Raw genomic sequence first — 22681 nt, forward strand, 5'->3', positions numbered from 1 at the left:
TACGGGGTACTTATTATCTATGGGTACGGGGTATTTATTATCTATGGGTACAGGGTACTTATTATCTATAGGTACGGGGCACTTATTATCTATGGGTACGGGGTACTTATTATCTATGGGTACGGGGTACTTATTATCTATGGGTACGGGGCACTTATTATCAATGGGTACGGGGCACTTATTATCTGTGGGTACGGGGCACTTATTATCTGTGGGTACGGGGCACTTATTATCTGTGGGTACGGGGCACTTATTATCTGTGGTTACGGGGCACTTATTATCTGTGGTTACGGGGCACTTATTATCTGTGGGTACGGGGCACTTATTATCTATGGGTACGGGGCACTTATTATCTATGGGTACGGGGCAATTATTCTACTTGGGTACGGGGCACTTATTATCTGTGGGTACAGGGTTGTTAATATATGGGAATGGGGCAATTATTTGTGGGTTGTTAACATATGGGAATGGGGAAATTATTATCTGTGGGTATAGGGCAGTTAATATATGTGGATACAAGGCAGTTATTATCAGTGGGTAGTTAATATATGTGGGTACAGGGCAGTTGCTATTGGTAGGTACAGGACAGATAATGTGTGGGTAAGAGGCAGTTATTGGTTGGTAAGGGGCAATTATTAAATATGGGTACAGGACAGATATTATATAGGGGTAAGGGGCAGTTATTATAAATGGGTACGGGGCAGTTATTATATATCGGTACGGGGCAGTTATTATATAAGGGTGAGTGGCAGTTATAAGTGGGTACAGGGCAGTTATGATACGTGGGTATGGGGCAGTTATATATAGGTATGGAGCAGTTATACGTGGGTAAGGGGCAGTTATACATGGGTACGCGGCAGTTATACGTGGTTATGGGGCAGTTATACGTGGTTATAGGGCAGTTATACGTGGTTATGGGGCAGTTATACGTGGTTATGGGGCAGTTATATGTGGTTATGGGGCAGTTATACGTGGGTACAGGGCAGTTATTATACATGGTTATGTGGCAGTTATTATACGTGGGTACAGGGCAGTTATTATATATGGTTATGGGGCAGTTATTATACGTGGGTACAGGGTAGTTATTATACGTGGGTACAGGGCAGTTATTATATGTGGGTACAGGGCAGTTATTATACATGGGTACAGGGCAGTTATTATATATGGCTATGGGGCAGTTATTATATATGGTTATGGGGCAGTTATTATATATGGTTATGGGGCAGTTATTATACGTGGGTACAGGGCAGTTATTATACATGGTTATGGGGCAGTTATTATACGTGGGTACAGGGCAGTTATTATACGTGGGTACAGGGCAGTTATTATACGTGGGTACAGGGCAGTTATTATACATGGTTATGGGGCAGTTATTATATATGGTTATGGGCCAGTTATTATACGTGGGTACTGGGCAATTATGATACGTGGTTATGGGGCAGTTATATATTGTTATGGGGCAGTTATTATACGTGGGTACAGGGCAGTTATTATACATGGGTACAGGGCAGTTATTATACATGGTTATGGGGCAGTTATTATACGTGGGTACAGGGCAGTTATTATATATGGTTATGGGGCAGTTATTATACGTGGGTACAGGGCAGTTATTATACGTGGGTACAGGGCAGTTATTATATATGGTTATGGGGCAGTTATATATGGTTATGGGGCAGTTCTTATACGTGGGTACAGGGCAGTTATTATATATGGTTATGGGGCAGTTATTATACGTGGGTACAGGGCAGATATATATGGTTATGGGGCAGTTATTATATATGGTTATGGGGCAGTTATTATACGTGGGTACAGGGCAGTTATTATATATGGTTATGGGGCAGTTATTATACGTGGGTACAGGGCAGTTATTATATATGGTTATGGGGCAGTTATTATACGTGGGTACAGGGCAGTTATTATATATGGTTATGGGGCAGTTATTATACGTGGGTACAGGGCAGTTATTATATATGGTTATGGGGCAGTTATTATACGTGGGTACAGGGCAGTTATTATATGTGGGTACAGGGCAGTTATTATATATGGTTATGGGGCAGTTATTATATATGGTTATGGGGCAGTTATTATACGTGGGTACAGGGCAGTTATTATACATGGTTATGGGGCAGTTATTATACGTGGGTACAGGGCAGTTATTATATATGGTTATGGGGCAGTTATTATATGTGGGTACAGGGCAGTTATTATATATGGTTATGGGGCAGTTATTATACGTGGGTACAGGGCAGTTATTATATATGGTTATGGCGCAGTTATTATACGTGGGTACAGGGCAGTTAATATATATGGTTATGGGGCAGTTATTATACGTGGTTACAGGGCAGTTATTATATATGGTTATGGGGCAGTTATTATACGTGGGTACAGGGCAGTTATTATACGTGGGTACAGGGCAGTTATTATATATGGTTATGGGGCAGTTATTATATATGGTTATGGGGCAGTTATTATACGTGGGTACAGGGCAGTTATTATATATGGTTATGGGGCAGTTATTATATATGGTTATGGCGCAGTTATTATACGTGAGTACAGGGCAGTTATTATATATGGTTATGGTGCAGTTATACGTGGGTACAGGGCAGTTATTATATATGGTTATGGACCAGTTATTATACGTGGGTACAGGGCAGTTATTATACTTGGGTACAGGGCAGTTATTATATATGGTTATGGGGCAGTTATTATACGTGGGTACAGGGCAGTTATTATATATGGGTACAGGGCAGTTATTATACATGGTTATGGGGCAGTTATTATATGTGGGTACAGGGCAGTTATTATACGTTGGTACAGGGCAGTTATTATACGTGGGTACAGGGCAGTTATTATATATGGTTATGGGGCAGTTATTATACGTGGGTACAGGGCAGTTATTATATATGGTTATGGGGCAGTTATTATACGTGGGTACAGGGCAGTTATTATATATGGTTATGGGGCAGTTATTATATGTGGGTACAGGGCAGTTATTATATATGGTTATGGGGCAGTTATTATACGTGGGTACAGGGCAGTTATTATACATGGTTATGGGGCAGTTATTATACGTGGGTACAGGGCAGTTATTATACGTGGGTACAGGGCAGTTATTATACGTGGGTACAGGGCAGTTATTATACGTGGGTACAGGGCAGTTATTATATATGTTATGGGGCAGTTATTATATATGGTTATGGGGCAGTTATTATACGTGGGTACAGGGCAGTTATTATATATGGTTATGGGGCAGTTATTATATATGGTTATGGGGCAGTTATTATATATGGTTACGGGGCAGTTATTATATATGGTTATGGGGCAGTTATTATATATGGTTATGGGGCAGTTATTATATATGGTTATGGGGCAGTCATTATACGTGGGTACAGGGCAGTTATTATATATGGTTATGGGGCAGTTATTATATATGGTTATGGGGCAGTTATTATATATGGTTATGGGGCAGTTATTATACGTGGGTACAGGGCAGTTATTATACGTGGGTACAGGGCAGTTATTATATATGGTTATGGGGCAGTTATTATATATGGGTACAGGGCAGTTATTATATATGGTTATGGCGCAGTTATTATACGTGGGTACAGGGCAGTTATTATATATGGTTATGGGGCAGTTATTATACGTGGGTACAGGGCAGTTATTATACGTGGGTACAGGGCAGTTATTATATATGGTTATGGGGCAGTTATTATACGTGGGTACAGGGCAGTTATTATATATGGTTATGGGGCAGTTATTATACGTGGGTACAGGGCAGTTATTATAAATGGTTATGGGCCAGTTATTATATATGGGTACAGGGCAGTTATTATACGTGGGTATAGGGCAGTTATTATATATGGTTATGGGGCAGTTATTATATATGGTTATGGGGCAGTTATTATACGTGGGTACAGGGCAGTTATTATATATGGTTATGGGGCAGTTATTATATATGGGTACAGGGCAGTTATTATATATGGTTATGGGCCAGTTATTATATATGGGTACAGGGCAGTTATTATACGTGGGTACAGGGCAGTTATTATATATGGTTATGGGGCAGTTATTATATATGGTTATGGGGCAGTTATTATACGTGGGTACAGGGCAGTTATTATACGTGGGTACAGGGCAGTTATTATACATGGTTATGGGGCAGTTATTATACGTGGGTACAGGGCAGTTATTATATATGTTATGGGGCAGTTATTATACGTGGGTACAGGGCAGTTATTATATATGGTTATGGGGCAGTTATTATACGTGGGTACAGGGCAGTTATTATATATGGTTATGGGCCAGTTATTATATATGGGTACAAGGCAGTTATTATACGTGGGTACAGGGCAGTTATTATATATGGTTATGGGGCAGTTATTATACGTGGGTACAGGGCAGTTATTATATATGGCTATGTTGCAGTTATTATACGTGGGTACAGGGCAGTTATTATATATGGTTATGGGACAGTTATTATACGTGGGTACAGGGCAGTTATTATATATGGTTATGGGGCAGTTATATATGTGGGTACAGGGCAGTTATTATATATGGTTATGGGGCAGTTATTATATATGGTTATGGGGCAGTTATTATATATGTTATGGGGCAGTTATTATATATGGTTATGGGGCAGTTATTATATGTGGGTACAGGGCAGTTATTATATATGGTTATGGGGCAGTTATTATACGTGGATACAGGGCAGTTATTATATATGGTTATGGGGCAGTTATTATATGTGGGTACAGGGCAGTTATTATATATGGTTATGGGGCAGTTATTATATATGGTTATGGGGCAGTTATTATACGTGGGTACAGGGCAGTTATTATATATGGTTATGGGGCAGTTATTATATGTGGGTACAGGGCAGTTATTATACATGGTTATGGGGCAGTTATTATACATGGTTATGGGGCAGTTATTATACGTGGGTACAGGGCAGTTATTATATATGGTTATGGGGCAGTTATTATACGTGGGTACAGGGCAGTTATTATATATGGTTATGGGGCAGTTATTATATGTGGGTACAGGGCAGTTATTATATATGGTTATGGGGCAGTTATTATATATGGTTATGGGGCAGTTATTATACGTGGGTGCAGGGCACTTATTATATATGGTTATGGGGCAGTTATTATACGTGGGTACAGGGCAGTTATTATATATGGTTATGGGGCAGTTATTATATATGGTTATGGGGCAGTTATTATATATGGTTATGGGGCAGTTATTATACGTGGGTACAGGGCAGTTATTATATATGGTTATGGGGCAGTTATTATACGTGGGTACAGGGCAGTTATTATATATGGTTATGGGGCAGTTATTATATATGGGTACAGGGCAGTTATTATATATGGTTATGGGGCAGTTATTATATGTGGGTACAGGGCAGTTATTATATATGTTTATGGGGCAGTTATTATATATGGTTATGGGGCAGTTATTATACGTGGGTACAGGGCAGTTATTATACATGGTTATGGGGCAGTTATTATATGTGGGTACAGGGCAGTTATTATATATGGTTATGGGGCAGTTATTATATGTGGGTACAGGGCAGTTATTATATATGGTTATGGGGCAGTTATTATATATGGTTATGGGGCAGTTATTATACGTGGGTACAGGGCAGTTATTATACATGGTTATGGGGCAGTTATTATATGTGGGTACAGGGCAGTTATTATATATGGTTATGGGGCAGTTATTATATATGGTTATGGGGCAGTTATTATACATGGTTATGGGGCAGTTATTATATGTGGGTACAGGGCAGTTATTATACATGGTTATGGGGCAGTTATTATATGTGGGTACAGGGCAGTTATTATATATGGTTATGGGGCAGTTATTATATGTGGGTACAGGGCAGTTATTATATATGGTTATGGGGCAGTTATTATACGTGGGTACAGGGCAGTTATTATACATGGTTATGGGGCAGTTATTATACGTGGGTACAGGGCAGTTATTATATATGGTTATGGGGCAGTTATTATATATGGTTATGGGGCAGTTATTATATATGGTTATGGGGCAGTTATTATACATGGTTATGGGGCAGTTATTATATATGGTTATGGGGCAGTTATTATACATGGTTATGGGGCAGTTATTATACGTGGGTACAGGGCAGTTATTATACATGGTTATGGGGCAGTTATTATATATGGTTATGGGGCAGTTATTATACGTGGGTACAGGGCAGTTATTATACATGGTTATGGGGCAGTTATTATACGTGGGTACAGGGCAGTTATTATATATGGTTATGGGGCAGTTATTATATGTGGGTACAGGGCAGTTATTATATATGGTTATGGGGCAGTTATTATACGTGGGTACAGGGCAGTTATTATACGTGGGTACAGGGCAGTTATTATATATGGTTATGGGGCAGTTATTATACGTGGGTACAGGGCAGTTATTATATATGGTTATGGGGCAGTTATTATACGTGGGTACAGGGCAGTTATTATATATGGTTATGGGGCAGTTATTATATGTGGGTACAGGGCAGTTATTATACATGGTTATGGGGCAGTTATTATACGTGGGTACAGGGCAGTTATTATATATGGTTATGGGGCAGTTATATATGGTTATGGGGCAGTTATTATATATGGTTATGGGGCAGTTATTATACATGGTTATGGGGCAGTTATTATACGTGGGTACAGGGCAGTTATTATACATGGTTATGGGGCAGTTATTATATATGGTTATGGGGCAGTTATTATACGCGGGTACAGGGCAGTTATTATACATGGTTATGGGGCAGTTATTATACGTGGGTACAGGGCAGTTATTATACATGGTTATGGGGCAGTTATTATACGTGGGTACAGGGCAGTTATTATATATGGTTATGGGACAGTTATTATATGTGGGTACAGGGCAGTTATTATATATGGTTATGGGGCAGTTATTATACGTGGGTACAGGGCAGTTATTATACGTGGGTACAGGGCAGTTATTATTATATGGTTATGGGGCAGTTATTATACGTGGGTACAGGGCAGTTATTATATATGGTTATGGGGCAGTTATTATACGTGGGTACAGGGCAGTTATTATATATGGTTATGGGGCAGTTATTATATGTGGGTACAGGGCAGTTATTATATATGTTTATGGGGCAGTTATTATATATGGTTATGGGGCAGTTATTATATGTGGGTACAGGGCAGTTATTATATATGGTTATGGGGCAGTTATTATACGTGGGTACAGGGCAGTTATTATACGTGGGTACAGGGCAGTTATTATATATGGTTATGGGGCAGTTATTATACGTGGGTACAGGGCAGTTATTATACATGGTTATGGGGCAGTTATTATACGTGGGTACAGGGCAGTTATTATATATGGTTATGGGGCAGTTATTATACGTGGGTACAGGGCAGTTATTATATATGGTTATGGGGCAGTTATTATACGTGGGTACAGGGCAGTTATTATACATGGTTATGGGGCAGTTATTATACGTGGGTACAGGGCAGTTATTATATATGGTTATGGGGCAGTTATTATACGTGGGTACAGGGCAGTTATTATATATGGTTATGGGGCAGTTATATATGTGGGTACAGGGCAGTTATTATATATGGTTATGGGGCAGTTATTATATATGGTTATGGGGCAGTTATTATATATGGGTACAGGGCAGTTATTATATATGGTTATGGGGCAGTTATTATACGTGGATACAGGGCAGTTATTATATATGGTTATGGGGCAGTTATTATATGTGGGTACAGGGCAGTTATTATATATGGTTATGGGGCAGTTATTATATATGGTTATGGGGCAGTTATTATATATGGTTATGGGGCAGTTATTATACGTGGGTACAGGGCAGTTATTATATATGGTTATGGGGCAGTTATTATATGTGGGTACAGGGCAGTTATTATACATGGTTATGGGGCAGTTATTATACGTGGGTACAGGGCAGTTATTATATATGGTTATGGGGCAGTTATTATACGTGGGTACAGGGCAGTTATTATATATGGTTATGGGGCAGTTATTATATGTGGGTACAGGGCAGTTATTATATATGGTTATGGGGCAGTTATTATATATGGTTATGGGGCAGTTATTATACGTGGGTGCAGGGCACTTATTATATATGGTTATGGGGCAGTTATTATACGTGGGTACAGGGCAGTTATTATATATGGTTATGGGGCAGTTATTATATATGGTTATGGGGCAGTTATTATATGTGGGTACAGGGCAGTTATTATATATGGTTATGGGGCAGTTATTATATATGGTTATGGGGCAGTTATTATACATGGTTATGGGGCAGTTATTATATGTGGGTACAGGGCAGTTATTATACATGGTTATGGGGCAGTTATTATATGTGGGTACAGGGCAGTTATTATATATGGTTATGGGGCAGTTATTATATGTGGGTACAGGGCAGTTATTATATATGGTTATGGGGCAGTTATTATACGTGGGTACAGGGCAGTTATTATACATGGTTATGGGGCAGTTATTATACGTGGGTACAGGGCAGTTATTATATATGGTTATGGGGCAGTTATTATATATGGTTATGGGGCAGTTATTATACATGGTTATGGGGCAGTTATTATATATGGTTATGGGGCAGTTATTATACATGGTTATGGGGCAGTTATTATACGTGGGTACAGGGCAGTTATTATACATGGTTATGGGGCAGTTATTATATATGGTTATGGGGCAGTTATTATACGTGGGTACAGGGCAGTTATTATACATGGTTATGGGGCAGTTATTATACGTGGGTACAGGGCAGTTATTATATATGGTTATGGGGCAGTTATTATATGTGGGTACAGGGCAGTTATTATATATGGTTATGGGGCAGTTATTATACGTGGGTACAGGGCAGTTATTATACGTGGGTACAGGGCAGTTATTATATATGGTTATGGGGCAGTTATTATACGTGGGTACAGGGCAGTTATTATATATGGTTATGGGGCAGTTATTATACGTGGGTACAGGGCAGTTATTATATATGGTTATGGGGCAGTTATTATATGTGGGTACAGGGCAGTTATTATACATGGTTATGGGGCAGTTATTATACGTGGGTACAGGGCAGTTATTATATATGGTTATGGGGCAGTTATATATGGTTATGGGGCAGTTATTATATATGGTTATGGGGCAGTTATTATACATGGTTATGGGGCAGTTATTATACGTGGGTACAGGGCAGTTATTATACATGGTTATGGGGCAGTTATTATATATGGTTATGGGGCAGTTATTATACGTGGGTACAGGGCAGTTATTATACATGGTTATGGGGCAGTTATTATACGTGGGTACAGGGCAGTTATTATACATGGTTATGGGGCAGTTATTATACGTGGGTACAGGGCAGTTATTATATATGGTTATGGGACAGTTATTATATGTGGGTACAGGGCAGTTATTATATATGGTTATGGGGCAGTTATTATACGTGGGTACAGGGCAGTTATTATACGTGGGTACAGGGCAGTTATTATTATATGGTTATGGGGCAGTTATTATACGTGGGTACAGGGCAGTTATTATATATGGTTATGGGGCAGTTATTATACGTGGGTACAGGGCAGTTATTATATATGGTTATGGGGCAGTTATTATATGTGGGTACAGGGCAGTTATTATATATGTTTATGGGGCAGTTATTATATATGGTTATGGGGCAGTTATTATATGTGGGTACAGGGCAGTTATTATATATGGTTATGGGGCAGTTATTATACGTGGGTACAGGGCAGTTATTATACGTGGGTACAGGGCAGTTATTATATATGGTTATGGGGCAGTTATTATACGTGGGTACAGGGCAGTTATTATACATGGTTATGGGGCAGTTATTATACGTGGGTACAGGGCAGTTATTATATATAGTTATGGGGCAGTTATTATACGTGGGTACAGGGCAGTTATTATATATGGTTATGGGGCAGTTATTATACGTGGGTACAGGGCAGTTATTATACATGGTTATGGGGCAGTTATTATACGTGGGTACAGGGCAGTTATTATATATGGTTATGGGGCAGTTATTATACGTGGGTACAGGGCAGTTATTATATATGGTTATGGGGCAGTTATATATGTGGGTACAGGGCAGTTATTATATATGGTTATGGGGCAGTTATTATATATGGTTATGGGGCAGTTATTATATATGGTTATGGGGCAGTTATTATATATGGTTATGGGGCAGTTATTATACGTGGATACAGGGCAGTTATTATATATGGTTATGGGGCAGTTATTATATGTGGGTACAGGGCAGTTATTATATATGGTTATGGGGCAGTTATTATATATGGTTATGGGGCAGTTATTATATATGGTTATGGGGCAGTTATTATACGTGGGTACAGGGCAGTTATTATATATGGTTATGGGGCAGTTATTATATGTGGGTACAGGGCAGTTATTATACATGGTTATGGGGCAGTTATTATACATGGTTATGGGGCAGTTATTATACGTGGGTACAGGGCAGTTATTATATATGGTTATGGGGCAGTTATTATACGTGGGTACAGGGCACTTATTATATATGGTTATGGGGCAGTTATTATATGTGGGTACAGGGCAGTTATTATATATGGTTATGGGGCAGTTATTATACGTGGGTGCAGGGCACTTATTATATATGGTTATGGGGCAGTTATTATACGTGGGTACAGGGCAGTTATTATATATGGTTATGGGGCAGTTATTATATATGGTTATGGGGCAGTTATTATATATGGTTATGGGGCAGTTATTATACGTGGGTACAGGGCAGTTATTATATATGGTTATGGGGCAGTTATTATACGTGGGTACAGGGCAGTTATTATATATGGTTATGGGGCAGTTATTATATATGGGTACAGGGCAGTTATTATATATGGTTATGGGGCAGTTATTATATGTGGGTACAGGGCAGTTATTATATATGGTTATGGGGCAGTTATTATATATGGTTATGGGGCAGTTATTATACGTGGGTACAGGGCAGTTATTATACATGGTTATGGGGCAGTTATTATATGTGGGTACAGGGCAGTTATTATATATGGTTATGGGGCAGTTATTATATGTGGGTACAGGGCAGTTATTATACATGGTTATGGGGCAGTTATTATATATGGTTATGGGGCAGTTATTATACATGGGTACAGGGCAGTTATTATACATGGTTATGGGGCAGTTATTATACGTGGGTACAGGGCAGTTATTATACATGGTTATGGGGCAGTTATTATACGTGGGTACAGGGCAGTTATTATATATGGTTATGGGGCAGTTATTATATGTGGGTACAGGGCAGTTATTATATATGGATATGGGGCAGTTATTATACGTGGGTACAGGGCAGTTATTATACGTGGGTACAGGGCAGTTATTATATATGGTTATGGGGCAGTTATTATACGTGGGTACAGGGCAGTTATTATACGTGGGTACAGGGCAGTTATTATATATGGTTATGGGGCAGTTATTATATGTGGGTACAGGGCAGTTATTATACATGGTTATGGGGCAGTTATTATACGTGGGTACAGGGCAGTTATTATATATGGTTATGGGGCAGTTATTATATATGGTTATGGGGCAGTTATTATATATGGTTATGGGGCAGTTATTATACATGGTTATGGGGCAGTTATTATACGTGGGTACAGGGCAGTTATTATACATGGTTATGGGGCAGTTATTATATATGGTTATGGGGCAGTTATTATACGTGGGTACAGGGCAGTTATTATACATGGTTATGGGGCAGTTATTATACGTGGGTACAGGGCAGTTATTATACATGGTTATGGGGCAGTTATTATACGTGGGTACAGGGCAGTTATTATATATGGTTATGGGACAGTTATTATATGTGGGTACAGGGCAGTTATTATATATGGTTATGGGGCAGTTATTATACGTGGGTACAGGGCAGTTATTATACGTGGGTACAGGGCAGTTATTATTATATGGTTATGGGGCAGTTATTATACGTGGGTACAGGGCAGTTATTATATATGGTTATGGGGCAGTTATTATACGTGGGTACAGGGCAGTTATTATATATGGTTATGGGGCAGTTATTATATGTGGGTACAGGGCAGTTATTATATATGTTTATGGGGCAGTTATTATATATGGTTATGGGGCAGTTATTATATGTGGGTACAGGGCAGTTATTATATATGGTTATGGGGCAGTTATTATACGTGGGTACAGGGCAGTTATTATACGTGGGTACAGGGCAGTTATTATATATGGTTATGGGGCAGTTATTATACGTGGGTACAGGGCAGTTATTATACATGGTTATGGGGCAGTTATTATACGTGGGTACAGGGCAGTTATTATATATAGTTATGGGGCAGTTATTATACGTGGGTACAGGGCAGTTATTATATATGGTTATGGGGCAGTTATTATACGTGGGTACAGGGCAGTTATTATACATGGTTATGGGGCAGTTATTATACGTGGGTACAGGGCAGTTATTATATATAGTTATGGGGCAGTTATTATACGTGGGTACAGGGCAGTTATTATATATGGTTATGGGGCAGTTATTATACGTGGGTACAGGGCAGTTATTATATATGGTTATGGGGCAGTTATTATACGTGGGTACAGGGCAGTTATTATATATGGTTATGGGGCAGTTATTATACGTGGGTACAGGGCAGTTATTATATATGGTTATGGGGCAGTTATTATACGTGGGTACAAGGCAGTTATTATATATGGTTATGGGGCAGTTATTATACGTGGGTACAGGGCAGTTATTATATATGGTTATGGGGCAGTTATTATATATGGTTATGGGGCAGTTATTATATATGGTTATGGGGCAGTTATTATATATGGTTATGGGGCAGTTATTATATGGTTATGGGGCAGTTATTATATATGGTTATGGGGCAGTTATTATATATGGTTATGGGGCAGTTATTATATATGGTTATGGTGCAGTTATTATATATGGTTATGGGGCAGTTATTATATATGGTTATGGGGCAGTTATGTGCAGGACAATTGCTATCGGTGGGTACGGGACAGGAGAGCCCTAAGTGATGTTCATTTTGGGGGTTTATGGGAATTTTTGTGTCTGTACAGGGAGAACCTCGGTGCACACAGCAGTGTCAATATTCTCCTGCCACAGGACGTGGCCCAATTGTTCCAGGCAGAGGGTATCTTTCCACGGAGAATGCAGATTGAGTCCTGGGCAGCCCACAGAGACTTGCGCAACCACAAGTGTGGAGTATTCCTGCTGTGAGTCACTCTCACTCCCACTCTGTCCTGCTGTGAGTCACACTCACTCCCACTCTGTCCTGCTGTGAGTCACACTCACTCCCACTCTGTCCTGCTGTGAGTCACACTCCCACTCTGTCCTGCTGTGGGTCACACTCACTCCCACTCTGTCCTGCTGTGAGTCACTCTCACTCCCACTCTGTCCTGCTGTGGGTCACACTCACTCCCACTCTGTCCTGCTGTGGGTCACACTCACTCCCACTCTGTCCTGCTGTGGGTCACACTCACTCCCACTCTGTCCTGCTGTGGGTCACACTCACTCCCACTCTGTCCTGCTGTGAGTCACACTCCCACTCTGTCCTGCTGTGGGTCACACTCACTCCCACTCTGTCCTGCTGTGAGTCACTCTCACTCCCACTCTGTCCTGCTGTGAGTCACTCTCACTCCCACTCTGTCCTGCTGTGAGTCACACTCACTCCCACTCTGTCCTGCTGTGAGTCACTCTCACTCCCACTCTGTCCTTCTGTGGGTCACACTCACTCCCACTCTGTCCTGCTGTGAGTCACACTCACTCCCACTCTGTCCTGCTGTGAGTCACACTCACTCCCACTCTGTCCTGCTGTGGGTCACACTCACTCCCACTCTGTCCTGCTGTGAGTTACACTCACTCCCACTCTGTCCTGCTGTGAGTCACACTCACTCCCACTCTGTCCTGCTGTGGGTCACACTCACTCCCACTCTGTCCTGCTGTGAGTCACACTCACTCCCACTCTGTCCTGCTGTGGGTCACACTCACTCCCACTCTGTCCTGCTGTGAGTCACACTCACTCCCACTCTGTCCTGCTGTGAGTTACACTCACTCCCTCCCCCCATATCATGCTGTGGGTCACACTCACTCCCTCCCCCCATATCATGCTGTGGGTCACACTCCCTCCCCCCATATCATGCTGTGGGTCACACTCACTCACTCCCCCCATATCATGCTGTTAGTCACACTCACTCCCCCCATATCATGCTGTGGGTCACACTCACTCCCCCCATATCATGCTGTGGGTCACACTCACTCACTCCCCCCATATCATGCTGTTAGTCACACTCACTCCCCCCATATCATGCTGTGGGTCACACTCACTCACTCCCCCCATATCATGCTGTTAGTCACACTCACTCCCCCCATATCATGCTGTTAGTCACACTCACTCACTCCCCCCCATATCATGCTGTTAGTCACACTCACTCCCTCCCCCCATATCATACTGTGGGTCACACTCACTCCCTCCATATCATGCTGTGGGTCACACTCACTCACTCCCCCCATATCATGCTGTTAGTCACACTCACTCCCCCCATATCATGCTGTTAGTCACACTCACTCACTCCCCCCATATCATGCTTTTTCCCTTTTTATAATAATTATTTTATTTTACTTTAATTACAGTAAAAGATGACCCCGGCCCATTTTAACGTGTTTTACTGGATTATAAAAAGTAACATAAAAATAAATCCTTGGCTCTAATTGTCCATGTTCTAATTCCATGGACTCCCACCGACCGGGAAGCGGCTGGGATTTCTAGGAAAATCCTGGCCTTCTTATTTAACGGGAGTGCTGCGCATGTCCTGTGTAGCAGGGGCTTCTGGGATATCCATTTAGAGATCACCTGTCATGCCAGGAGCGGGTCTTCGGATCCGAAGAATCTTACACTATAAGGGGACATCTTAGAAGATCGTTATGAAATGGTGGATATTCATCTCAAAGTCTCAGAATGAAGGAGCTGAAGGGTTGTGATCTCTGCTCTCTGTATCAATGGTCAGACAATAATGGGGGCAGGGCCGGATTAACATAGGGGCTGATGGAGCTGCAGCTCCAGGCCCATGGAATAGGCCAATAAAAAAATATAAAATAAAAAATAAAAATATATATATATATATAGATATAGAAAATAGATATATCCCCTGCACTCACGCTTAACAGGCAGTCCAATGCCGGGCGCACCACCAGAGCTCCAAGTAATGTAGAAAAAACAGAAGAGAAGGCTGCCTTCATATTCGTTTATCATTCGTTTATATGAAGGTTTACAGCTATTTAGTAACATTTAATTTTTAAATTGAAAATAATGGGTATCATTATTAGATGTGATTTTATGTTGGAGTTATTATAACGTGCTGTTATATTGCATACAGTCGTTTAATATTTTAAGCTACTTGATGTGTGGTTGTTGCACTTTATCTATATCACTAGCACTTTTTTGTGGTAATCATCAGCACTTTACATTTATCACTAGCACTTTAATGAAAATAGTAGCACTTTATTACTCTATTTATTATACATTTAGAGTATACATAATCACTTCTATAACCCTAAGGGGCTTATGCACATGTTATTTGGCCATTAGGATATATTTGTGCCTATATTATGGTTCACGATAAATATAGATATTTACTAGCACATTCACCTATATAAGGTAATAGACCGTTTTATTTCTAAGCACTTTTATGCACTTTCCCATGTACACTTGTAGACTCTTTCATCCTGTTGATCACAGCACCAGTTTCTACGAACGGGCTGCTTTGTTGATATGGTATCCAGGGTGATGGGTAAGCCGATACGTAGGCACGTAACGGAGGGGGCGTGACGCGCATGGATGCGCGCGCATACCCGGAAGAGCACAGGGTGATGGCGGGAACGCACGGAAACACACCTGAGTGAGTAATCTAATTGAATATTTTGGTATATATTGGTCACTGATGCACTGTACTGTATTGTTCTGCTGTTCTATTTTTTGACCCTGAGGAAGGTCCCGAACGGGGACCGAAACGTTGGTCGTTTTTAATGATAATTGAATAAATTTTTATGAGAGCAGCCTTCTCTTCTGTTTTTTCTATATATATATATATATATATATATATATATGGAAGGCAGGGCGTGAAGTTGTGGGAGGGGCTTGGTTCCCCTTCTTAAGGAGCTCCAGCCCTTCACTTACTACCGTCTCAGGTCTAGAGATTTGCATAACCGAACTTCCGGCCCGTGCAAATCTCCTCTGTCACTGGCTGAACCCCGTGGATACACTTACCTGGACCTGTTACTCCGGTTCAGCTCGCAAGATATTTCCTGTCTCCCCGGCGTCCCCGCATTTCGGCTTATCGGCATAAGCGACCGGCGGCTGGTGCCGTTTTTCAGCAAACCGTAAGTCACGGCTGCCGTCGGGCGGCGGTCGCGGTCGATCTGCGTCATCTTGGGATACCACTATTCAAATACGGAGCTTACCGTTACGTCACATTTTTCGAATATTTGGCGGGAGTTATAGCACAAAGCCATTTCGATACATGATTTCGGTTAAATCATTTGGCTATTATACGTACTTATAATCTGGCTATAGAATTGTTCTTATGTGATGCAATACACTCATTATTCATTCGTTTTAAACGGCCATTAGTATTTTCATTGTGCAGTTTAAGTGGGTTATGTCGGCCCCTTGTGGTCATTCTATATTATTACATGTTGTGCTAAATTAAACATGTGTTACAAATAGTATCAGGTTTTAAAGCAGCTATAATGACTGACCTCTACACCTGCATTCGGGCAAATTACATGCAGGTCTGGCATGAGGCATTCAGGGTTCTAGATACTGCAAGCAATCAAGATGAGGCATTTTTTTTGGGGGGGGGGGGGTTATGTGACACATAAATTCGTAAAACACGTACAGTTTCACATGTCCTTGTCATGTTTTAACTAGCCACTTGAGGTTTGCATAGCCGTTATTCTTACGTGTTACTTCTACATTTATAGGCTAGGCCATCCGCGCAGCCTTTTGGGGTTTTGGTTCCAGGTTCCAATTTAGGATATATCTACCTGGTAGGTATCTTGGGTACAGGAGGGAATTTAAGGTACATATCGTTAAAACCACTTAATAGTTATTAAATTAAATGTAATTATAACTCACTATTTAATCTTGTAGGACCTACAGTTCACCTATATTACCTTACCCGGCTAAATACTCGGCTCAACAGGTACGTCCCTTCATCTCGAATCCACACGATTCCCTTCCCCGTCTATTTTCATAAGCGAGTTATACACTGGCACTAAAGCATAGGAGCCTCTAGGTACGTTCTTCTTGGCCTTCTACGCCGTACGTTAGTGGTCCCGCGAGGCCAACACCCATCCTCAAACGGAGGTACGACATCCCCTCGGGCCAAATCATAGTTAGCCACCTCACACGGTTGCATAGAGAGGGTCTCACCTGTCACTCCCATTCTGTCTTTTTCTGGTTATTGTCACAGAGGGGCCAACTCCCCGCCATAATGTCAATGGCCTCGTACCCCAATCAGGCCAATTCATAGGTAGAGCCTCTCACAGCCACTTGGCAACTAGTAGGGCCTCACCTGTCACCTATCGTCTTAATTGTTTCGCCGCTTGGCACTAGTTAAAGCAGCCAGTGAAATTTTTTTACGCTAGGTAAAACTTCTACATTTATTTTATAGCATGTCACAACTATCAGAAGGCGGGGAAGATCTGTCTATCCCTAGCACACCTGCTAGATCGGTCACTCCATCTCAAGGAGTCGACAATGCAAGTCCTTCATCTCTCCGCTCCTGGACGGTTCCTCGGATCACCGCCGAATTAAGGAAAAGGAATATTCCATTCCCAGATACGGCTAGGAAAGCCGAATTGTATAGACTTTTGAACACGCAAACTGATAATACTGGGGCTGATGAAGGGTCTAGTAGCAGTCAGTGTTCTGATCTGCACGCGATATTGACCTCTTTAGGTTTTATCACCGATAAACTGGATAAAATGGACACAGAGAGCTGACAGCAGTCGCAAACGGCTCTGGGAAATAGTGACACGGCGGTTGTCTCCTGGTAATATTCCTGGAGACCGATTCTCCACCTTTTGCTGTATGGAGAACTAATCCCATAGGTCTGGTCCCTGGTAAATCCTCAAACAAGCAAAGGTTGATTCTTGACCTCTCTGCTCCCCATGCATCAGCTACACCAAGTCTAAACTCACTTATTCCGTCTGAAGAGTTTTTACTGCAATACGCAACTATAGATAATGCCATCACGGCCATCCTCTCAGCAGGATAGGAGCTTGGCTTAGTAAGACGGACATAGTAAATGCATTTAAGCTACTCCCTATTCATCCATCCCTGTGGCATCTACATGGTGTTAAATGGCAAGAGTTATATTATTTTTTCACGCGTCTCACATTCGGTTCCAAGAGCAGCCCACGTATTTTTGATATGTTTGCTGAGACATTGTGTTGGATATTGCTTAACACCTGTAGATGCCCCACCAATATTCATTATCTGGAGGACTTTCTTTCCATAGAAAGCAACCTCTTACCTCCCAGTAGCCTCCATGCTACAACACAGCTTTTTACACAACTAGGAGTCCCGATTTCACCTACTAAGACTGAAGGTCCCGATACGGTCATCAATTTCCTGGGGGTTGTGCTGGATTCTGTACACATGCAGGCTAGCCTCCCCAGGGAATACATTGAACGCATACTGGCCGCCATTGACTTTTACTTAACCGAACAGTCCTGCAGTAAAAAGGAGTTGCAATCCCTGTTGGGTTCTCTTAATTTTGCCATGAAAATTATTCCTCAAGGACGGGCTTTTATATCCTGACTACTCAGTCTATTTCCTCGGTTTCAGACTGACTCCTCTCGTATAATGTTAGATGTGCATGCCACCGCTGACTTACGCATGTGGAGGGAGTTTTTACGACACTGGAACGGGAAGAGCTTATTCATACCAGTGTTATCGGATGAGTCTGTTTATATTTGGACAGATGCTGTGGCCACTTCCGGTTTTGCCGCTATTTTTGGCAATGAATGGATGTGGGGCAACTGGCCAAAGGAAATTGCTGAGATACCAGAGTTCAAGGACACGTCTGCTTCATTTGAACTTTATCCCATTGTTGCAGCAGCGGTAAAATGGGGAGCTATGTGGTCAGGGAAGTCGGTGCGGTGCTTCTCGGACAACATGGCAACATGCCATATTGTTAACAAGGGACGTTCCGCTTCCCTGGCCATCATGCGGTTTGTTAGGAATCTCACATGGCAAGCAGCAAAATACAGTTTTTTTCCTAAATTGCATACATGTTCCTGGGATTCTCAATGTTGCCGGTGACCATTTATCCCGATCTCGTTTTCAGGAGTTCCGGGCGGCCCTACCCACAGCGGCCTTAATACCCACTCCAGTACCACAGTGGCAGGGGATGATATTGGACTAAACAGATTACTCGCTCACGGATATCACCTCTCACAATTAGGGCTTTCTGTAAACACTAGAAAGGTTTATGACAGGGCTTTTCTGATGTTTAATAAATTTGTGATGGTACACAAAATTTCTGACAAATTTGCCATGAGCACTATGATTGCGTTTATTTCTTTTTGCCATCTTCACTTAAAACTATCCTTCAACACTATTAAATTATACATCACGGGTATTCAATACCACATCCTCACCACATGGCCTGATAAACAACGTTTCCTGTCCTCTTATCAAGTAAAGTCTGTATTGAAGGGTATCAAGGACTCCACCCCGGCACCTACACCGTCCAGATTACCTATACACTATCTTCTATTTCAGTCACTGTCGAATCTTTTAGACACTTCACCATTTGAGACTCGCACAAATCAGGTCATTAAAACCGCCATCTACTTGGCATTCTATGGGTTCCTTCGGCCCAAAGAGTTTACCACCACTAATTATAACACCCCAAACTTCCTCACAAGAGCTAACCTAGTTAAAACACACAACCATTATTCACTGTTCCTACACCATACAAAAACCAGTGTGAAGGGACAGACGGTCACTATTCCCTACTACCCTACTGACAATAAATGGTGTCCTGTGGTAGTCTTCGACCAGTACCTTTCATCCATCCCAATGACACCACATCAACCACTACTGGCATTATACGGTAAAACGCTGACTATCAGTAAGTTCATGCTTTACGTAAGAACATTGTTAGTACGCTTGGGGCTAAACCCGGCCAAATATTCATTCATTTCGAATAGGAGCAGCTACTACCGGTTCAAAAAAGAATATCCCGGCACATATCATTAAGATTATGGGCCGCTGGAAGTCCACAGCTTATACACGATATATTCCCCAGCCAGTTCAGGAAGTACGCCTAGCATTCAAGACTATGATTGTGTGATAATCTTATGCTGTATTGTAGGCTGAATAAACTGGTTACATCTTTTTGCCCTCTTTTATTTCAGGCCTACTGCGTCGTCAGTTACGGCACACCCCAACTGACTGTTCATGTCCTGTTTGTTTTAAGTTACTAACTCTACGGCTTTATGCCTTGACCACAAATATATATATATATTTTTTTAATTTTTATTGTTTTACACACTACTCTTAGGTTTGCCACCTAACTGGTATTTTACTAGCACAGCCGTTATTTGAGGCTGCCTGACGTGCTGGTATTGCAGTAATACTGGCAATACAAATGCTAATATTTTTCTCACTATAAAGGGAGATTACTCTGCAATACCAGCACCGGCCAGTAAGGGTCACTGTGTGTGGAGAGAGGCAGGGATAGGAAGTTACAGCATCTCCCTGCCTCTCTATGCTCACTGATCCGCAGGGGAGCAGCTACACAGCACAGAGAGTCCAGACAGCAGCTCCCAGCCTGCAGAGACAGACTACAGCTCAGGTATGTGAAGAATGGGGGGAAGGCTGCAGGGAGACATGGGGACACTGAGACACTAGGGACACTGGGAGACATGGGGACACTGAGACACTTGGGGATACTGTGAGACATGGGGACACAGACACATGGGGACGCTGTGAGACATAGGTAGACACATTGGGACACATGGCTCCCAGTATCCCCATGCCTCCCAGCCAGTGTCCCCATGCCTCCCAGTGTCCCCATGTCTGTGTCCCCATGTCTCCCAGTGTCCACATGTCTCCCAGCCAGTGTCTGTGTCCCTATGTCTCCCAGCCAGTGTCCCCATGTCTCCCAGTGTCTGCATCCCCATGTCTGTGTCCCTAGTGTCCCCAAATGTCTGTGTCCCCATGTCTCTCAGTGTCCCCATGTCTGTATCCACAATTGCCCCCATGTCTTCCAGTGTCTCAGTGCCCCCATGTCTTCCAGTGTCTCTGTGTCCCCATGTATGCTAGTGACATGGGGACACACTGAGACATGGGGACACTGGGAGAAATGGGGACACAGACACTGGGAGACTAGGGGACTGGGCGACATGGGGACACTGACACTGTGATGCTTATGGACACTGATGCCAGGCTGGCCTTGCAATTCTTTAGACATTTGGGCATGTTCGCCCCTTCTGGCAGTTCTGGTCATGGGATTCGCATCAGTGGCCTACTCTCTTACCCCGCCCTTTGGCTTCCTGCTTCCCTGGACACTGCTGTTGGTATGGATTTACTTGAAAGATGAAAGCATAAATTAGATAAAGAGACTAGCATAGAGTATGTGTTTTCTTATAGCTGCATCCTTTGAGTTTCCCACCAACACCAACTCCATCAGATACATGACGCTTGGGAGGTATGACTGTTTTAGTGTTTTTGGTCAATAAGATTCTGTAATTAGGCCTATCATAATTGTCAGCACCAGGCCCACTGGGCTCTTAATCCGGCCCTGACTGGGGGGCCCATAGTTCTGCAGGTTTAACAGTGACGCATTGTGCTTCATGGCTGCTGGACATCCGCTAGCAATCTGAACAGGGAACGATAGGGCCAGGGTCTCGACACCCAACTAACATGATAACATGCTGTGACTGTCTCTAAACACTTCTATCTTAATCACGCAGAAACGGCGAGCAATGGCGCTCAGATCGTCTCATCCTGAACAAGGAGGTGCTGAACCCAAATGGAGTGCGAAAATTTCTTCCATTCCTGGATGAAGTCGCTCGTGATTTTACTGTTTTTTTAAAACAGCGAATCAACAAGAATACACGAGGAGCACTAACAGTCGATCTGTACTCGGACCTCTTCCGATTCACATTGGAAGGTAAGACAAAGTTCCGTGTCGCCCTGCAGTGGGAGGGGCAGACTCAGTGTCTCATAGCTCATTCTGTCTGTGTCGCCCTGCAGTGGGAGGGACAGACTCAGTGCCCCATAGCTCCTTCTGTCTGTGTCGCCCTGCAGTGGGAGGGACAGACTCTGTGTCCCATAGCTCCTTCTGTCTGTGTCACCCTGCAGTGGGAGGGACAGACTCAGTGTCCCATAGCTCCTTCTGTCTGTGTCACCCTGCAGTGGGAGGGACAGACTCCGTGTCCCATAGCTCCTTCTGTCTGTGTCGCCCTGCAGTGGGAGGGACAGACTCAGTGCCCCATAGCTCCTTCTGTCTGTGTCGCCCTGCAGTGGGAGGGACAGACTCCGTGTCCCATAGCTCCTTCTGTCTGTGT

The 22681-nt window shown here is 42.4% G+C and overlaps 1 protein-coding gene across 1 annotated transcript in view; it reads left to right on the forward strand.

The window, feature by feature from the left end:
• The window catches only part of LOC134608224 (cytochrome P450 11B, mitochondrial-like), a 186438-nt gene that overhangs the window by 38243 nt on the left and 125514 nt on the right, over positions 1–22681 (forward strand). Inside the window, exons 2-3 of the mRNA XM_063450886.1 lie at positions 13060–13311; positions 22085–22284. Coding sequence (XP_063306956.1) covers positions 13060–13311; positions 22085–22284 — 452 coding nt within the window. The remainder of the gene's footprint in view (positions 1–13059; positions 13312–22084; positions 22285–22681) is intronic.

This window comes from Pelobates fuscus, chromosome 4 (genome assembly GCF_036172605.1).
Source record: "Pelobates fuscus isolate aPelFus1 chromosome 4, aPelFus1.pri, whole genome shotgun sequence".
NCBI lineage: Eukaryota > Metazoa > Chordata > Amphibia > Anura > Pelobatidae > Pelobates > Pelobates fuscus.